The following is a 17,768-nucleotide window of genomic DNA, read 5'->3' as shown; positions in this document are numbered from 1 at the left end:
ATTGGCATTATTCATCAACGTAATCTCCAACAAGAGTCACACTATCATTCGAGCGCTGCTTTAACGTTTCAATACCACTTCTGTAGAACGATTTATCTTTTACCACAAAAGAGGCCTCAGTTTCAGCGATAACCTCTTCATTCGAGCGAAATTTCTTACTGATGAGCATTTTTTGAAGGTCTGTAGTCGCAGTCGCTGGGAGCCAAATCTGGGTGGTGTGGTGTGGGTGGATGTGGGTGCAATTCGAAGTTCAATTCATATACTTTTGCCATTGTTTTGATTGACTTGCGACTGTCTTGTGTCGGTGCGTTATCTTGATGAAACAAATATATTTATTTTGCCATATGCGGTCGTTTCTATTCAATTTCGGCCTTCAAATGCTCCAATTACGCTATATAATATTTTCCTTCTGAAGATAGATAGTACATCTCACACTTCCCAAATTACCAACGCCATATCCTTTCTTGCCGACTGTTGTGTTTTCGGGCGCTTTGGACGAGGTTCACCAGTTACTGTCCACTCAGATGACGATCGTATTGATTACGGTGTGAAGCTACGGATCGATGTTTCATCCATTGTCACATATCGATGCAAGAAATCTCGATTTTTACGTTTAAACATAGACAGACCCTGCTCAGAACCATCAATACGTTCTTACTTTTAGTCAACAGTGAGCAAACGCGGCACCCTCTTTGAACACAGATTTCTCATAGTCAAATGATCATGCAATATAGAACCAACACGTTCATTTGATATCTTTACGTTGTTAGATAACTCATACAAAATTACTTTTCCATGATTTAAAACGATTTTGTGTTTTTTAAAATGTTTTCTGGTGTTACCACCTCCTTTTTTGCGCGTCCTTTTTTACCTTTGGGCGTCCATATATATCTGCGTCATCGGTGTCTCTAAGGCCATGTTTGAACTGAGCAAACCAACTTTCTATTGTTATTTCTGATGCAGCGGAGTTCTTATAAAACTTTACCATAATTCATGGCATTGCTTCGCTTGAATAATATTTTTCCCATGAAGAATCACTGTCAAATTAAAACACGAGATTATTTTTGATCCATTGTTTTGAAAATAACTAATCTAGTGTCAATTTTGGCACAAACTCTTAATTCACAAACTTATGTGTAGAATATCATGAAATTTTAACCGCTTTCTTTTGAAGGTTAATACTAACTGAAAAAGCGGTGAATGCCATAAAACTGGAGCCATATATGATATAGCCCATGTATCACATGACTTAAAGCTAGGACACAAACTGCCTTTCTGTTTTACACCATACACAATATAATAGCAAATAAAGTTATATCTATTTTATCTCGATCAAAAGTTGCATACATACGAATTATACATTATTTCAATCCAAAGCTTCAGTGAAAAGAAGTTATGTTAAAAATAAACATATTTTAGCTGTCTTTTGAGAAAATCGAATGCTAAATTTCAAACCGTATTTAAATTTAAGTGAATTAAGTTAGACAAAAATTTAATTGAAATAGCTTAGCTCAGAAAAATAATGCTTTCAAAGCAGGTACATCAAATTGTAATATTTTCCATAGTAAAGTTTTAGAAGCAATAATTTTTATCTGAGAATCTGGGAATTTCGTCTTGGGCGTCCTCTAAGTTTAAAGATGCATAATTGTAAGTTTGGTTGTCTGTTAAAGTAGCTGTTTCTCAAGGCATTCAAAAACTTGAATATAGATTTCGAATATTTTCGTTAACAAAATATAATCTAGGTCAACTAGGTTTTTTGCTAACTATTCACATAGCCGACATTTATTGATGAAGATGCCGAAGAAGTATCAATGTAATCAACCTGTTTTATGTGTCAATTTATGATATATTCAATTTATAATATTCCAAGTTGTCTATAAGTTTCTCCTATATAAGCAAATTCTGAAACCAGCTTAGACCGCAGACCAGCTTTTGCCGCTTGAAAGTTAAAGAAAAGGTGACCAAGAGTATTAAAAATAATGTATTTAACTATTAAACTTATCTGTTAATCTATTGTTTAATTTCTAAGATTGCATTTTCAATATTTCTTATTTTTGTTGTATGATTTAAAGAAATCTTCTGCCGAAGCCCATTAAACACTTATGGCTTCTGGAAACATATGCTGATGGTGGGTATTCTGATGCCTATTATAAAAAAGTAGTCTGGATGACAATAACATTTCATAGAGAATAAATTTTAAGTCTTATTGGATGAAAACCTTGTTTAAACCCCCAAAAAAAATTTCAAACAACTTAACAGTTGATGAATGAGATATATCCGTATTTACTTAAATATGAGATGGAAAAACATTTAAGGAGATCTAGAGGGAACCTAAAATATCTACCAAACAACTTTGACTTTGGCTGAAATACATTTTAAACCGTTTCTACATAGTGGTTTCATTACTTACCAGGTGGAAAAGAAGAGTTTTCGGTGGTATATGGTGACTGGCGTCGAAAAGTGGATCTACTACGACAATCTCATGGTTATAAAATTTTGTAGTGCATGTGGTGGGATTACCAAGGTATAGTGTATTACGACCTGCTAAAACCGGATTAAACTGTAATTGCAGATGTCTAACAGATATAGCGCACTCTGATTATCAGGTTTTCAGATCTATGCAGGTTGTCTTGGATGGCACACGGTTTTGTGATATTGAATAAGCATGAAAATAGATCCGTTTAATAGATCGCTGCCGAACCAATGTCGTTCTTTCGACACGGTACTGTTAGGTCGTCAGAAAGATGGGAAACAGTTCTAGAAAATTATAGTAGTAGAAAGAGTGCAAATATATATAATTTACCAATTTACCTTAATAAGTGCCTTTTTTGAGTTGAATATGACCAGAATCTATGCATACTCCTAATGATAAACTGTGGGAGCTGTTGAAAAGTATAATTCTTGAGATAAATCAAGGATGGATCTTACATTGCTAGTGACACGACTGATGGTTTTATTAAACTTAGAATCCGTTTTTATTGGAATCCGTTGGCATCATTGCTTTCACGCCATCACTCGAGTTGAACTATGATGTAAAACCATAGAAAAAAATGGCCAATGGTTTTAAAATGTACTTAATTGTTAAGAAATCTCAAATTTAAGCCTTAAAGTTAATATTGTTTTAAAAAAGACGTAATTATTTGTAAAGAAAATTAATTTTTTTTAGATCTAATTATATTTCTTGTATTGTTTTGATATTTTTTAGTGCATTTTTATTATATATATAGTCTTGATTGAATAACTTTTTCTGTATAAATATTTATCAATAAGATATACGACATTTGATAATCTTGAGAGCTAGTGTTCTTATCTTATTTTACAGATAAAATGTAAAATTAATGGCTTAGTCTTTGAGAATACTCTGAATTAGGAGGATGCGAATGGTTTTCGGTTTTTATAGTGAAAAACTGTCGCAGTTTTAAGTGATAATCTAAAATGTCCTATTTTGAGTGGATAGTTCGGAGAAAGCGTGCCAAACTGTACTTTGGAGGAATGACTGTGCTTTTCCTAATAGTATTAATGATGATATATATACAGATTGATATACTAGCAACAGGGAAAAGTGTATCTGATTCCGAAAAGCATTATGTTACGTTCAGAAAGAGAATGTTACAGAAAAAAAGCAGGTAGTTTGATTATTGTATTAATTCAGTTGTATATTTTTCTCTGTAAGTATTTTTCTTTATTTGTCAGTTAGGTCAATACCTTTAAAAATATTAGCCAAGTTATTTATAATCACGTATTGCTCAGTCTGTTCTAGTATACCACTCAACAACATGAGACGTTAACAAACAAATATTTTTATCGAACTTTCATGTCAATGTTTGAATATAATTCTGACGCTCAAAAGAACTGTTATAATTTACATATAAGAAGTGTGAACCGAATTAACGATTTTTTAAAATCTTTTACTCACACAATAGTTTTGTGGGGATCAAATCTAGATATGTAATTATTTTCAAATTATCAATTGCAATATTCGATTGATGGTTTTTGTTCATATTTAAATGAGGATAGTTTGATAATTCATATCTTTTTTAATTTTCGGCACAGCAACTTTAAATGCATCACTATTGCCCTCAACTCTCATCTATTCATAAACTACTCAGTGAGATTTTGAGTAAGCTGTGCAATTTAGCTTGTGTTTGACCACCATTGACATTGACCATTGACAAAATTGAAATGTGATTTTCGTGTGCAAAGCATTGTTTCATGCAAAAATTTACCACCGAAGCTCAGGAAGGTTGTGGTAAATACTATGAGGATTGTACATAGTGGTTAAGAAGTAGTTTAGTGAGTTCCGTTGTGGTCGAACGTTCACGCTGCTAAAAGAGGGCTTCGCGCTAGAAGTCGTCGATAAAATTAATGGATTGATATTGTATGATCGAGAAATGAAAGTACGTGACGGTGGTTGAGAGTGCATTCATCTCAAATGAGCGAGTACATCATATAGTAGCTGAAATAGCTATCCCTGTGATGTCTGCAGCGATTATTTACGCTTGACTATGTGATTGGCGATGTTCAGCCACAATACGAGCGAGTTTTAGCATCATTTCGAAACATGGATACATCACAAAAGACCATCAAAGATACATCACAGAGACTAAAGAAGTATCAGATTAGTCAATTTCTGTAGATTAACGTGGCCAAGGAAAGTCAAGTTGTGTCTGTCGATCGGCTACAGTTCTTGGGGATGCACGCGGTGTCAGTCAGTGATCGATTGATTACCTTGAAACGGAAAACGATCACCGGCGACATAATGGATTTTGATTTGAAGCATAAAATGACACGAAATTCAAAAATTCACTAACATGTCAAGCTGCCCTCATACTTAATTTAAGGAAAAATAGTTGACCTAGATTGATCGACACTGGATTTGAAATTAGTCAGTTCTAATACAGTGAAGCATTTTTTTTATAGTTCGTCCAATAAAACTTATATTCCCTAATTATCATCGCAACATAAATCGAATTTTCTTACAAGTTGTAATGCATCAGACAGCATTATATCGCTTTTAGACTTATATAAATTGAGAATGAAAAATCCGCTGCCGGCTTAAAACGAATTTTATCTATTTAAAAACTGCAGTTGGCAATATATTCGACGTCGTCTATGACGAACACTGGCTGTTTTATTGGACGGTCTAAATATTTGTATTTTTCATTAAAAATCTGTGTACAGTGCTTATTTCGCAACTTTGAAACTTTAATCTTAATTTATTATATAAATTAATTTATATTATTCAAATAAATTTATATCATTATTCACGTTTTCCTCATCTTTCAAGCTTTATATAGGTAATTATTATACATTTCTCTTCATCATAGAAAGAAAAATCTTACTCTAAAGATGTAAAGTATTGTATACAGCGGATAGTGTAGAATAGCCCATTGAAGTATTTCGAAAGTTCCATGACCACATTTGCAATATGGTGGCATGCTTCATGTTGAAAGCTCACGTTTTAACATTAATATTATTACATCAGTCGTGAAGGTGGTCGAAGATAGATATGATTTTATATTGGTTGATCCATAGTTTGTAAATCTTTCACTTACACACTGAGTGAGAACTTATCCTTGAAGATTCAAACTTGTTTTAATTTATTATAATTTGATATATTAATATTTAATATGTATTTGTTTCATTTATATATAATGTTTATATTTTTAAGAATATCACATTAGTCAAACTAATGTCATTATTCGCTAGTTCGCCTTGTGTTTTAGTAACTTAACTGCACTAAAGTTACATGTAGCACATCCCACACAATACTTTACACTAACACGGTTTCACTAACTCATCTGAACTTCATCCTCTTCAATCTTATGCGGTTTTTGTTGTGCAGGAGTTGAATAGCCTCCATATAGTTGCGTAATCTTTGTTTGTGGCTAGTGAGAAATTTGGCGATAGTTTAGTCAATAATATACATTTCAAGGTCTCGGTGGATGTCTATGTTGCGAAAGTATCAGGGCGCGTCAGCTATATTCCTAAGTGCTTTGTTATGGAAGCGCTGTGTTAGTTAGATGATGCTCTTGCTGCCACAACCCCAGAGTTGAATGCTATAAATCCAAGCGGGTTTCAGAATTTGCTTATACAGCAGCAGTTTGTAGATAACTTGAAATTTTCTTCAAGTACCCAATTACATTTTCGTCAGTTTGATGTTAAGCTCTGCTATTTTCTTTTTTACATGAACTTTCCAGTGGAGTCTACCGTCAATGTCATTCCCAGGGGTTTAGCTAAATTAGCAAAAAGGATCTAATGTTCTATCATTTCTTCAAATATGTAAGGTATTAGCCCGAGTGCTAATTCTAGCGTTGAGAACTAACGACTGAAAACAGTTGAAACAGTCTATAGTTGCAAAACGGTCGATACTCAAAAAACTAGCGAAATTGCAAAACTGGCTAGAGCTAAAAATGCACGATTCGACTATTTTTTTCAATTCGTGATGTCAGATGAAGATATCCGAATCCTTTCCTGTATAAATTGTGAGAGAGGAAAGAACGGAGATAGTGGCTTGAGGTAGTTAATTTTATATGTGCTTATATTTTTGTACATATTTCTTCACGTACTAACTTTAAAAAAGAAGAGGAAAAAAATAATTACTGAATACTATTAACATATAATTAGTAATTTCATTTCAAAGGAAGTAAAATTAGTTCTATATTTGAGTGTTCAGTGGATCTGTAAAAGGAATGGAATTTTTCTATGGAATGGAATAATACCCCACAAATGTTTTGTCGTATTGTAATATGTTAATTGCTATTTTTATATAATATATTATAATAAATATAAACAATACAATACAAGAACTTAAACATATATCCGATCATAGAAAAAAACTAATACATGACATAATTAAAAATGATCGCACAATAATTTCTAGAGCTTTTTATGTAAAATAAATGCTTTATTGAACGCAAATATGTTTAACAAAAATCGAGAGAGTTAGATCCAAACCAAAAAGTCAATAAGAAAATATTCAATATAGTCAATATAAAAGTAAAATAATCGATAGTAAAAAGTAATAAAATCAGTAGAACCGAAAATAGCAACTAAAACAGTAGATAGTACAAAGTAGTCATTTACTAAACAGTCGATAGTTACCAACGCTAGTTAATTCTATCAATGGACGTTTGAAGTTTTTCAGCAGCCTATAAAAACAACAGGTAATGACTGCAGTATCGTCAGTAAAAGTTGCCATAGTTCCATATTTATGATTTGGGATATGACTGACTTACAGTAGATGTAGTATTTGCCCTTGTGCATTACTTTGTGGTATCCCCGTTCTGATTTCAAAATAATTATTTTATTTGAAAATAAGCTGTTTTAGTTTATTTCTAAAATACTACGATACATTGGAATATTTTGGGAAATCGAAATTATTTATCTTGTAACGCAGACTGTTGCATGTTATCATACAGTTGTAGCCCAACTGTATGAAAATAATTATTGGTTATTTATCTAGCTGAACTGCAGGTCAAATTGTTTTATTTTTGGGAGCAAAAATTTATATGCGACAGGTTTTGGAACGATGATGTATCATTGAAATTTAATGATATAATTTGTACGAGGGAATAGATAGTACTGTTTGTAAAAGAATATTTTAAATTGATAAGAAATGAATTTTGCTTATATAAATATTTTATATATTTCATTTACGCATCCCTGAGTTATAATACGAAAGATATATTTCCTGAGACCTTTTAAATTCAACTGAATTGAAAATATTATGATTTTATTTTCAGAAAGTTCTTTTAAATTAAAAATCAAAATAATTTAAAGCAATAATAAAACACCTAAAAGTCTAATCAGTAAATATTTAGTATTCTTAGAATATCCTCAAGTTGTTGAGAGGAAAGGATATTATTGCAATTAGAAATAAGATAATTATTAAGTCTCAAAAGGCCATAGTAGGATAACGCTTTCAAAATGCTTTAGGGGTTTATTGGATCGACCTAGTTTAATTAAGTAGTTTCTGTTCGTTATTCTGCTACATCATATTATGTATGTATGCTATTGCATTTGAAGCCTATTTTTATACGAAATGCTGAACGATTAGGAAAATATTAATCCGAATTGATGATTTGATATTATGTAATGAGGGTTTCTTATTCTGTTTATCTTCTATATCTATCTGCAAGGGTAAACAGTGTTAATTACATATTAAATTTTCTGAAAATTTTGTTAGTTTATGTTAAATATGTTGTTTGTTTTATTTGTAAGAATATGGATTTCGATATTGTAATTCAGGTACTGTTTGGGTTTAATTCTCTTATATATTTCATTTTTCTAGTTTGTCAAGTAGATATATACATATTAATTGTTTGTATGTAATTACTGTATGACATAAACATTAAATCGAAAACAAATTGATGTTTAAAATTTCCTCACAACACAATAGTCCTTGGTGGCGTAGTGGTAAAGGCGATGGGACGATCCTCCTACTGTTGCGATAGCCGCGGGTTCGAATCCTGCTGGGGCATGGTCGTAAATTTATGTTTGTATTTGTTTAATATTTGTGAATGTTCTAGGCAAGAGTGTAAAATCCGACAAGGAAAATGATACCAGTCACGCCGGTAATCAGGCTGGGTAAGACCGGATGTCTTCTGGTATGATTTCTAAAGTTGGTCACTCGCCAGTCGATAGGCTTAATGCTGAGGATCGTGGTTCGGAGCCCACGTTAAACTTTAGGCAGGCCCAGTCCAGATAAACCCATAGTTGGTAAAAGGAGACTTTAAAATATGTATATATATATATAAAAATAGTTAATAGATGCTATTTTGATATCAAGTGGGGGGCTAACAATGGAGCATCGCGAAATAGGCTGTTCAAGTCAAAGGTAAAAATCGAGGAATTTAATATACCTATTATTAAAACATTGATCTTTATTAGCTTATTAAATAGTAGGTGATTAATGATGATGATGATTTGATAGTAATTGATTTTTAAATATATTTGGGAGCCGGCTTGGTGGCGCAGTTTTAAAGGCGATGGGACGGTCCTCCTACTGTTGCGGTAGCTGCGGGTTCGAATCCTGCTTGGGCATGGTCGTAAATTTATGTTCGTGTTGTTCAAAATTTGTGAATGTTCTAGCCAGTCGGTAGGCTTAATACTGAGGATCGTGGTTCGGAGCCCACGTTAAAGTTTAGACCCAGTCCAGATAAACTCATAGTTGGTAAAAGGAGACTTTGTCAATTGAGAAAAATTTAAAAAATTAAAACTTCTAAAAATTAGCTGTTGAAATCGCAAATATAATTTTAAGCGTTCTTTGATTAGCTTCTGCTAATCAACTCATTGCTTCAATGATGATTAATGATAAACTGTTATTCTATACATTTTTTTATAACATCTTTATTAGATACGCTTAGTACAATCTTAATTTACAATTAGTTTATTACTACTTTTGCTATGTACTTGGATTAATTAACAAGCTAGACGAGTTTGAGAAAATATAACAATATGTATTCCTCAATTATAAAATTATAATTATTTATTAATTATTAACTTCTCGAAGAACCTTCTTTTGACAGCGTTGTATGACTAGTTGATTTGAATTTTTAGTGCAACCCCATATTCTCACCCCATAGGTCCAAATTGGCTTTATAATTGTATTATAGATCAACCTCTTTGATTTTAGATCAAGTTGAGAGTATCTCCTAACCAGTATAGTTGTTTTATTTTGGTTGTAATGTGTTTTGCTTTTTGTCTAACGTGATGTTATTCTATACATGAATATGTTAAAAACATTGAATTTAATAGCTATTTACATTGCTGCATCGGACTTTGCTTTAAATTTAATGCTTACTAAAATACATGCACGCCCCTAATAGACATATAATTAAAGTAAAATTTAACAATAATTAATATTGTGATGTCAATTATCTGAATATAATTCCTAGTAATATTATCACAATATTGGGATCTAGATCCGGTTGCTTAATTTTAGATTGCTCTTGAATAGACATTTATTCGATAAGCCTACGGAGATAAATTTTGTACAAGTATATGGATTGCAGGATCTTGAAGTTTTCTCGAAATTGTTTGCGAAAACATAATATGTTTTTTTGTCTTATTGTTTATTAAGTAGCGTTTTGAAATTTAATTTAAAGGTGAGACTGTTAAATCCATTAATTTTATAGATTATGTCCAATTGATATTTATAATGTGGAGTTTACATACATTGATAACAAGTCATTTGACATTGTGTTGGGTATTTAGTGGAAAAAGTATATCAATGTTTTTTTTTTTAAATCTGTTCAAACTATATTGGATTTTACGATAACTTTAAGCGAGTTGTTCCTGGTTGAATTTGTTGAACTAATTAACAATAAAATTTTAGTTATATTTTTTTCTATAACATTTATCATAATAATCGATTGCAGTACATATTTTCTAAAATAGAATATTTTAAAATATATTTGCTGGAATTAGATAATGTTATTTTAAGTTTGATAGAGCATTTATCAAGAAGTTCCTAGAATACTAAAATTGTGAACAAATGGCAACATCAAGTTGCGTTCTAAATTGAACAAGACATTTTCAAAATTCTCTCTTATTGATACAATGAATCATTTGTAGGTACAGTAAAAAAAGAAGAACAATAGTTTTTAGAGGGTTATTCAGCTCTACGAAGTAAAACTAAACACATTTTTATTTCCAAGTTATTATTTTTTATGTATTAGGTATACAAATATTTTCCATCTTATTATTAGTTTTATCACATAGAATTTGTAATCGTCAAATCGTGAAAAGCTACAAAATACGTAAAATCTGATCTGAATTAAATATATTTACGGAGTAACGTTTAAATTTACGAGTGACTGCCCCCTTAATAACATTGAAGCACCATTGCTCAAAGTGTAGATCATAAGTTGGAAGGAGAAAATGGAAATGACTGACGGATGATACACATCACTATATTTTGGTGGTCAGTGAACAAAACCTAGTACAAATTCGTGAGTATCATTCCAGGTCAATATATCGAGTCAGCAATATTTATTATTTAATATTTTTGGGTAATATATAGACCGTTGTTGCCATATGTATGTATTGCAAATCAAGTTTTTTCCTTCGATAGTTCATGTTTTTTCGATATTTATATGTTATCTTCCTTGCAAATAGTTCATTTCGCTACAAAAGTCTGTAAGAATATCGTTCACTCCACCTTGTGCAAACATGTCCGAATCGCCGTATTATAAGCCATTGATCGGATTGGTTTTTTTGTTTATCTGTTTATCGCATCTTTTTTTGGGTCTAATGTTATGCTTTATAAAAGATATAAAATGGGAAATAATTTTAAACACAAAATCTCTTAATTTACTTGAACGGCGATACAAAGCGACACAGAGGGTTTTATCTATTAGAACAGACGGGTAGGTCCGTCTCACTCATTCACCGTTAAGATAGTGTTAAAACATGGCCAAAGTGCTTACTTTATCTGTACCTTGTAACACAAATCCTCTCTCCTAAACAAACGGCCACAAGGATGTACGTGGTCGTTATTTCGTGTGGACTGTGTATAGTTTGCAAAAATTATTTTTGAGTATGGATTGTACCTTGCACGCCAGTTTGCCTTTGAAGATTTCAATAGTCTACGACTAAGAAACTACGTTACTACAATCTGCTTCAGGTGGTCGTTCACCCTGAACTGCAAGCTTCCGTCCAAATTCCAATAGATTATATTAATTCACAGCGTGTTCGCAAGTGTTTGCGTCACAATGCATGTGAAATTACTTGAAATATTTTATGGCTAGGGGTCTTTGGACATATTCATTCCTACATTTCTGACCATAAACTGCTGCGTTACTTTTGCCCGAACTCTACTTAACTACACTAAAGAATGCTTCGAGTAACAGCGGTCACCAACCCAAAGTCAATCCGTCTTCTTTTCTTAGTAATTCATTTGATTCCGCTTAATTGAATAAATTCAAAACAAAATAACCTTATGATATTTTTATATTACAAGTAATTCAAATTGTGCTCAACTTTGCTTATATCGGGAGATTGATACGGCATTGGTTACGAAAGTAGTGTTTTTAGACTAAAAAGTCTGATCAATGAGACGTCTAGACATAAAGAGTTGGTCCAATAAGTCCAATAGGTCCAATTCCTAAACTACTGTAGGGCTAAATTTACGCCCAGGGCGTTAAATATAAATTATATTTAAATAAAACTATAAAAAATAATTTAACATTTTAAACAAATAGACAAAACAGAGATGAAAATAAATTACATAACAGCTACTTCAATACACACAATAAACGATAAAACAAATGAAGGAAATTCTAAGCGTGCACTATCTTGATGTCGAGGTGACAGTTCTGAACTCTAAATAAATATGCACCTGAGCTAGGGATGCAGAAAAATATCGATATAACTTCTGAAAAAAAGATCGATATATTTGACCGATATTTTTTTGCCCAATATATCGATATATCGATATTTTTTTGAGCCGATATTTTTAGATATTTTTTCAGAATACAATTTTTAATAACATGGAAACTTAATTTTAAAGGTTTATCAAAAATATCACTAATCTTTAAAAAATTTAGAGAATACATATATTTTTTTAGACTAATATTTCACTATTTTTCCTTAAAAATCGATATTCGAAATTTTAAGACCAACACCCCTAACCTGAGTAACCAATTTGGTGGAATTAAAAACAAAATTTTTAAATAATTTAACTGCTAAATATACAAAACTATATTATTGAATAAAAAAATACTGTTATCAAATATAATTTATTTTAACATTACAATACATCCAATGGATATTGTATCAAAGGACTTAAAACTATAATTAATTATACAGTTGTAATAGTTAGCAGGTTAGGGTTGTGCTTTATTATATTTACATTTATTTTTTTCCATTTCACCTATAAGCTAGAGTTTCAGGTCCATTTTTTATGTAGTGGTATCCCCTAGAGGTTTAATCTACCTAATTAATGATTATATATCCAAGTAATATGTTTTACCTTCATTAGAAAGCATATTTACCTTTTTTGCTTAGTTCTTATTTCCTGCGGTGTAGTGTTTCCTTGTAAAGTCATTTTGATCATCATTCAATCATCATTGTATTTCTCCTTAGTTTGTTCTGTTACTACCTGTATACACATCCTTCTTGATGAAACTAGATTTAATCACTGCTTTCTCCCTAATGCATTTACCATATCTGCAAAATAATTAGTATTCTTTCTCTCCTCACACATTTTAACCAAATGCTCATATATATATTATGAACAATTACACACGTGTTTGCGCACATAAAACTTCACACTTTACAGTAAAATTTCCTACAGTTATTTTATATTAATTATATCACACCTTTAGTTTTCCCACTCTAATCATCCTGTCTTGGATATATTCAGCTTTGAATCATAAACCCATTTTCAGAAAATTTCATTCAAGTGAATAACTGAGCTGTTACAATTATTATTAATACAGTTAATTTACAATCTAACATTTGTTCACAATTCCATCATTTGTCGATAACTTATTCGATCTACCTGATCGAATTCATCCAAACCCAAGTTGTTATTAACCATTCCTGTTTGCAGCATGAATAACAATATATCCACAATGGATTATTAATAATTGTTATGGACAATAAAACCTAATCTATTTTTATTCCAAATTTTACCTTTTTCCATCAACTTTTGTTGTCTTAACACTATTATTATTATCATTTTTCCATGAGTGGGGATATTGTTCCCCTTCTGAAATAATCATGTCTCATCTAAATACACATTTTGAAATAATAAGTTTTCCTTAATTTTATTATATGCTTTTAAAAATTGCAATCTTTTAAAAGCAATGTCTGGAAGTTCCATTATACCTCTTTGTGGATTATCTTTACACCATTTAAATATTATATTACCTAACAGTCTATGAAAAGATGTTTTACATTCCTCAAAGGGCTCCATATTTCTAAACTTTCTATGGATAATATTCAGATTAATAACTCTGAAATAATTATATTAAATTAAGTTTACGTTGAAAAAACTATTCACTGCTTTTATACATTTCATATATTTGATTTCTGATAGAACAAACATTAAGCTGATCTTGATTCGACAGCTCCTTCATATAAGGACGGTCTCTTTTCGATAAATTTAAGGTTATATTTTAATTTTTTTGAGATATTTCAGTGACACTGTCCATACTAATATTCAGAGCAGCTACAATATGCTAAAATATTTTCAGTAAAAACCACAGCAACTTATACAAATAATAAACAGTAAAAATGCTTACGTCTTTAAATAATTTTACTGGCAGTTTTTTACTCCATTACCTCGTTCCTGTTCGAAATAACTGATTAGAAACGCAATCTGCTCTCTCTTGGCTTCAGCAGTTTGAATTAAAGTAATCATAGGTAGCGATTTAAAATTTATCAAAACTGAAATGCGTTCAGATAACATTTGCCGGTTTATAACCTGTAGTTATTATAATTCATATTTTGAAGAACTTTGCACACGTTTGACAATAGCTTTAGCAGGCTGATTCGGTTAGATGTTCTAACTTATCAGATAGCATTGTGTCTCTTTTTAAATAGAATAAAGTGGGAAGGAAAATATTGTCTGGCTCTAAAATTATTTTACAATTTACGACAGGCACATATTGATGATGTGAGTTCGCTGGTATTTTGAATAGACCATATATCATATGCGTACGGTTATAATTTAATACTTCATAATTATAAATGTTTTTGTCTTTAACTTACAGTAATTTAAATATTATGGGAAATATACGAATACATAACAAAAGAGAGGAAAATAAAATAGGTAAATATAATTGGATATTTATCTAGATATTATCATAAATATCTATCTAGACTGGGTTCAGATATATAAATAAATAATACTTTGAGAGCAAAGTCAGGTTGTACTGCACAAATACACAGTCAAATCAACAGAATAAAAGAGGTAGTGATTCTAAGCGTCGCGTCTTCACAAATGAACACTTATGAGATTCTGACGTTCCTTGTAAACGTTAAGATATTACATTTGGCAAATACAGCCCACGAAAAATTATCAGCAATATTGTCATTCATCAATCCGATAATTAAAAAGAAGCGGCAATACCGCCTAGTTAATTTTACGCTATTGTTCAAACCTTAACATCGAACATAAATGACCCACATTTAAAGAGGTCTAAAATATGGAATTACCAGATAGTAAATACCATAGATATCCCGAAGGATTTATGATTTCCTTGAAAAAAATTTAACTCACTTTAACATTACTTTCCACAAAATAAGATAATTTTAAAGTAACATAAAAGTTCTTGTTGTTTTGATCTTTTTACACTTCATAACTGATATACATCAAAGTTGACACATTTGTTCTTAAACTAAGGGAAATATTTGTCTAAGAGATCTGTAATATCGATTTCATTGCGAGAGATGAAAAAGAACCTTCGATTTTAAACGGATTATGCGTCGCCATTATTTCGTTCGACAATGACGACTGGAGAGAACGAGAGAGAAAAAAACCGTTGACGTTTCTTTTTTCTGACGCCGCGAAAGAGTCGAAACGGAACAAGGAGCAATTAAAAAGATGAATATGTAGATCCCGGCGAAATTTCAAACAATAACGAGAGATTTATGTAGAAAATTAAATAAACAGTATGAAAGATATTTCATTGGAGTGTTGTTAAATATTTAATGATCGTTTCACGTTCACCCATTTCGTCGGCTTATAACCTGCGAGGTGTTTTAACAAGTCCCGCATAAAACATTGGAAAGAAAAATGGAGTAATTGAATTGCCGGTGAGAACGCTCTTGAACGTAAAAGGCATTTCTCGGTAACAAAAAACCAACAGCCGAACTTATTAAACACTGTACAAGTAGCTTAAAATGATAAATAAAAGGTATTTTCTTATTACCTTATCAAGATATATTATTTCCCATGTTGCTAATGGGAGGTAATTAATGAGGTTATGTTCAGCCTGAAAATTAGGTTAACGTTTAATATCTTTCTAAAGTTTTCGAAGAACATGCTAAATTGCTGATTCAGACCTTTGTATATTTTTAACGATTTTATGTGTTAATTTATTTTAATTGTATACTGAATTATGAAATATAATTAGATGACCCGGTGAATTTCACATCACCTAGATCTATCCAAGGGTGTGCAACTGCAATGGTAAGCAGTGGGGCAAAGTTTCGCTTAGTCCAATCATTGGCGGCGCTGACAACGCGAATTTTATTGGTTAGTTTAAAATAGTTATGTAGAAACCTGTAAGGAAAATACTTTGCTTTGATTGGTCTGCTGATTATTTTGTGACGTCACATTTATTGGCCAATAGTATTTAAATAAAAATAAAATTTAAATTTTAAAATTAATTTATTAAAATAAAATCCTATACAAATATACATAAGTGTAAATTATATAAATACATATAAACAAAAAGCAAAAAAAAAACAATTATGAACTCTATTATAGGCAATATTAAAATATCTATAATTCTTCTATAACGCCTTCCCATATATGTTTAGTGCCATCAATTTTCTATCTATTAGATCTATTAGAGTTCTAACTTATCTTGATATAGTGAAAGTAAACTTTAAATCCTTCTCTGTTGATATTACATTAACTTCATTAAACCAAAAATACAATCACACCTCATAATAACTTAAAATTTGGTCTTGAAAATCATTATGGACTGGACAGTCGAAACACTAAAAATTTATGTATTTTTTAAAAATATTTAGATTTTAGAGTATTTAATCTGTGGAACTACTTAATATAGAATATAGACAAATATTGCATGCTGTCTCTTTTTCAAAAGTTTTGTTAAATAGCCTGAAATAAGACTAAAATACAATATTATACTCTTGTTTTCCTCAGAGCAAAATTCTCTGGAACTGAAAATATAGACTCAACTGGTGATTTAACAACCTCAAGTGGTACTAGATCTTCCGTTAAAAGAGAATATAAGTTATCTAACATGTTCATCTTCTTCACAATTTTCTCCGGGAGAATGATATGAAAAAATTGAAGTGATGAGCCCTTTTAAAAATTTCTCGAACATACTAGGGGAAGGATGCTGTTTCTACCTCCATGACCTCTAATAGATCCAACAAAAATCTTTAATCAATCTTGGTTAAGATTTGTTAAACAAATGTAGTTATTTGTAAATTTAGACAAAATAGATTTCTTTAAGGTAATAAATCCCCTAAAAGTAGCAATTAAATTTTTAATTGATGGCACTATAACAAATATTTTCTTAACAAGGCAATCAAATTTAAATATATAATTCCTCTACTATAAAATGATTGAACACTGATTGTTCTAAAAAGTTAAAGTATTGCAAATATTTTGGGGATATTTTACAATTAAAAGTAGTATTTATTACTACTAATTATCCAGTTATATTAATTGTTACCTTCTTGTAAGACTTCTTTATGTAGAGACATCACACTGACAGCATATGAAGAACTTGGTAGATTAATTGAATTTTATTACTACTAACATCTTCATAAGGTTTTGAATTTCTGTAAACAAACAATATGTAAACAGACATGAAGTAAATAGATAATTTTATACGTACCTGATAAAACCAATGATGGATATGTATTTACCCAAATACCTGTTCGTGAAGGAAGGATAATTCTAAATTTTTCACTAAAATGTCCATAACAAACACCATGACGTTGATATATTTACATTGTGGTGTATCCAGATAACTTACTACTATTTACTTGATCAACCCATTTTTGGAAAGGAGCGAGATCATTCTTTGGGAAACGATGTCTAATTTCGTAGT

The 17,768-nt window shown here is 30.9% G+C and overlaps 1 protein-coding gene across 3 annotated transcripts in view; it reads left to right on the top strand.

The window, feature by feature from the left end:
* LOC143206852 (extracellular serine/threonine protein CG31145) overlaps nucleotides 1–17,768 on the top strand; it is a 558,035-nt gene that overhangs the window by 130,435 nt on the left and 409,832 nt on the right. The window contains exon 1 of one of the 3 annotated variants that reach the window (XM_076419662.1): nucleotides 3,383–3,626. The exons of the other annotated variants lie outside the window; for them this stretch is intronic. Coding sequence (XP_076275777.1) covers nucleotides 3,436–3,626 — 191 coding nt within the window. The 5' untranslated portion in view covers nucleotides 3,383–3,435. Of the gene's footprint in view, nucleotides 1–3,382; nucleotides 3,627–17,768 lie in introns of those variants that run through there. 3 annotated transcript variants of the gene reach the window in all.

Source organism: Rhynchophorus ferrugineus, unplaced genomic scaffold (genome assembly GCF_030347505.1).
Source record: "Rhynchophorus ferrugineus isolate W39M unplaced genomic scaffold, kcgeb_rfMv2 rfM1, whole genome shotgun sequence".
Taxonomy (NCBI): domain Eukaryota; kingdom Metazoa; phylum Arthropoda; class Insecta; order Coleoptera; family Curculionidae; genus Rhynchophorus; species Rhynchophorus ferrugineus.
The sequence above is the reverse complement of the archived record's forward strand: the minus strand, read 5'-3'. Positions and strand labels throughout refer to the sequence as shown.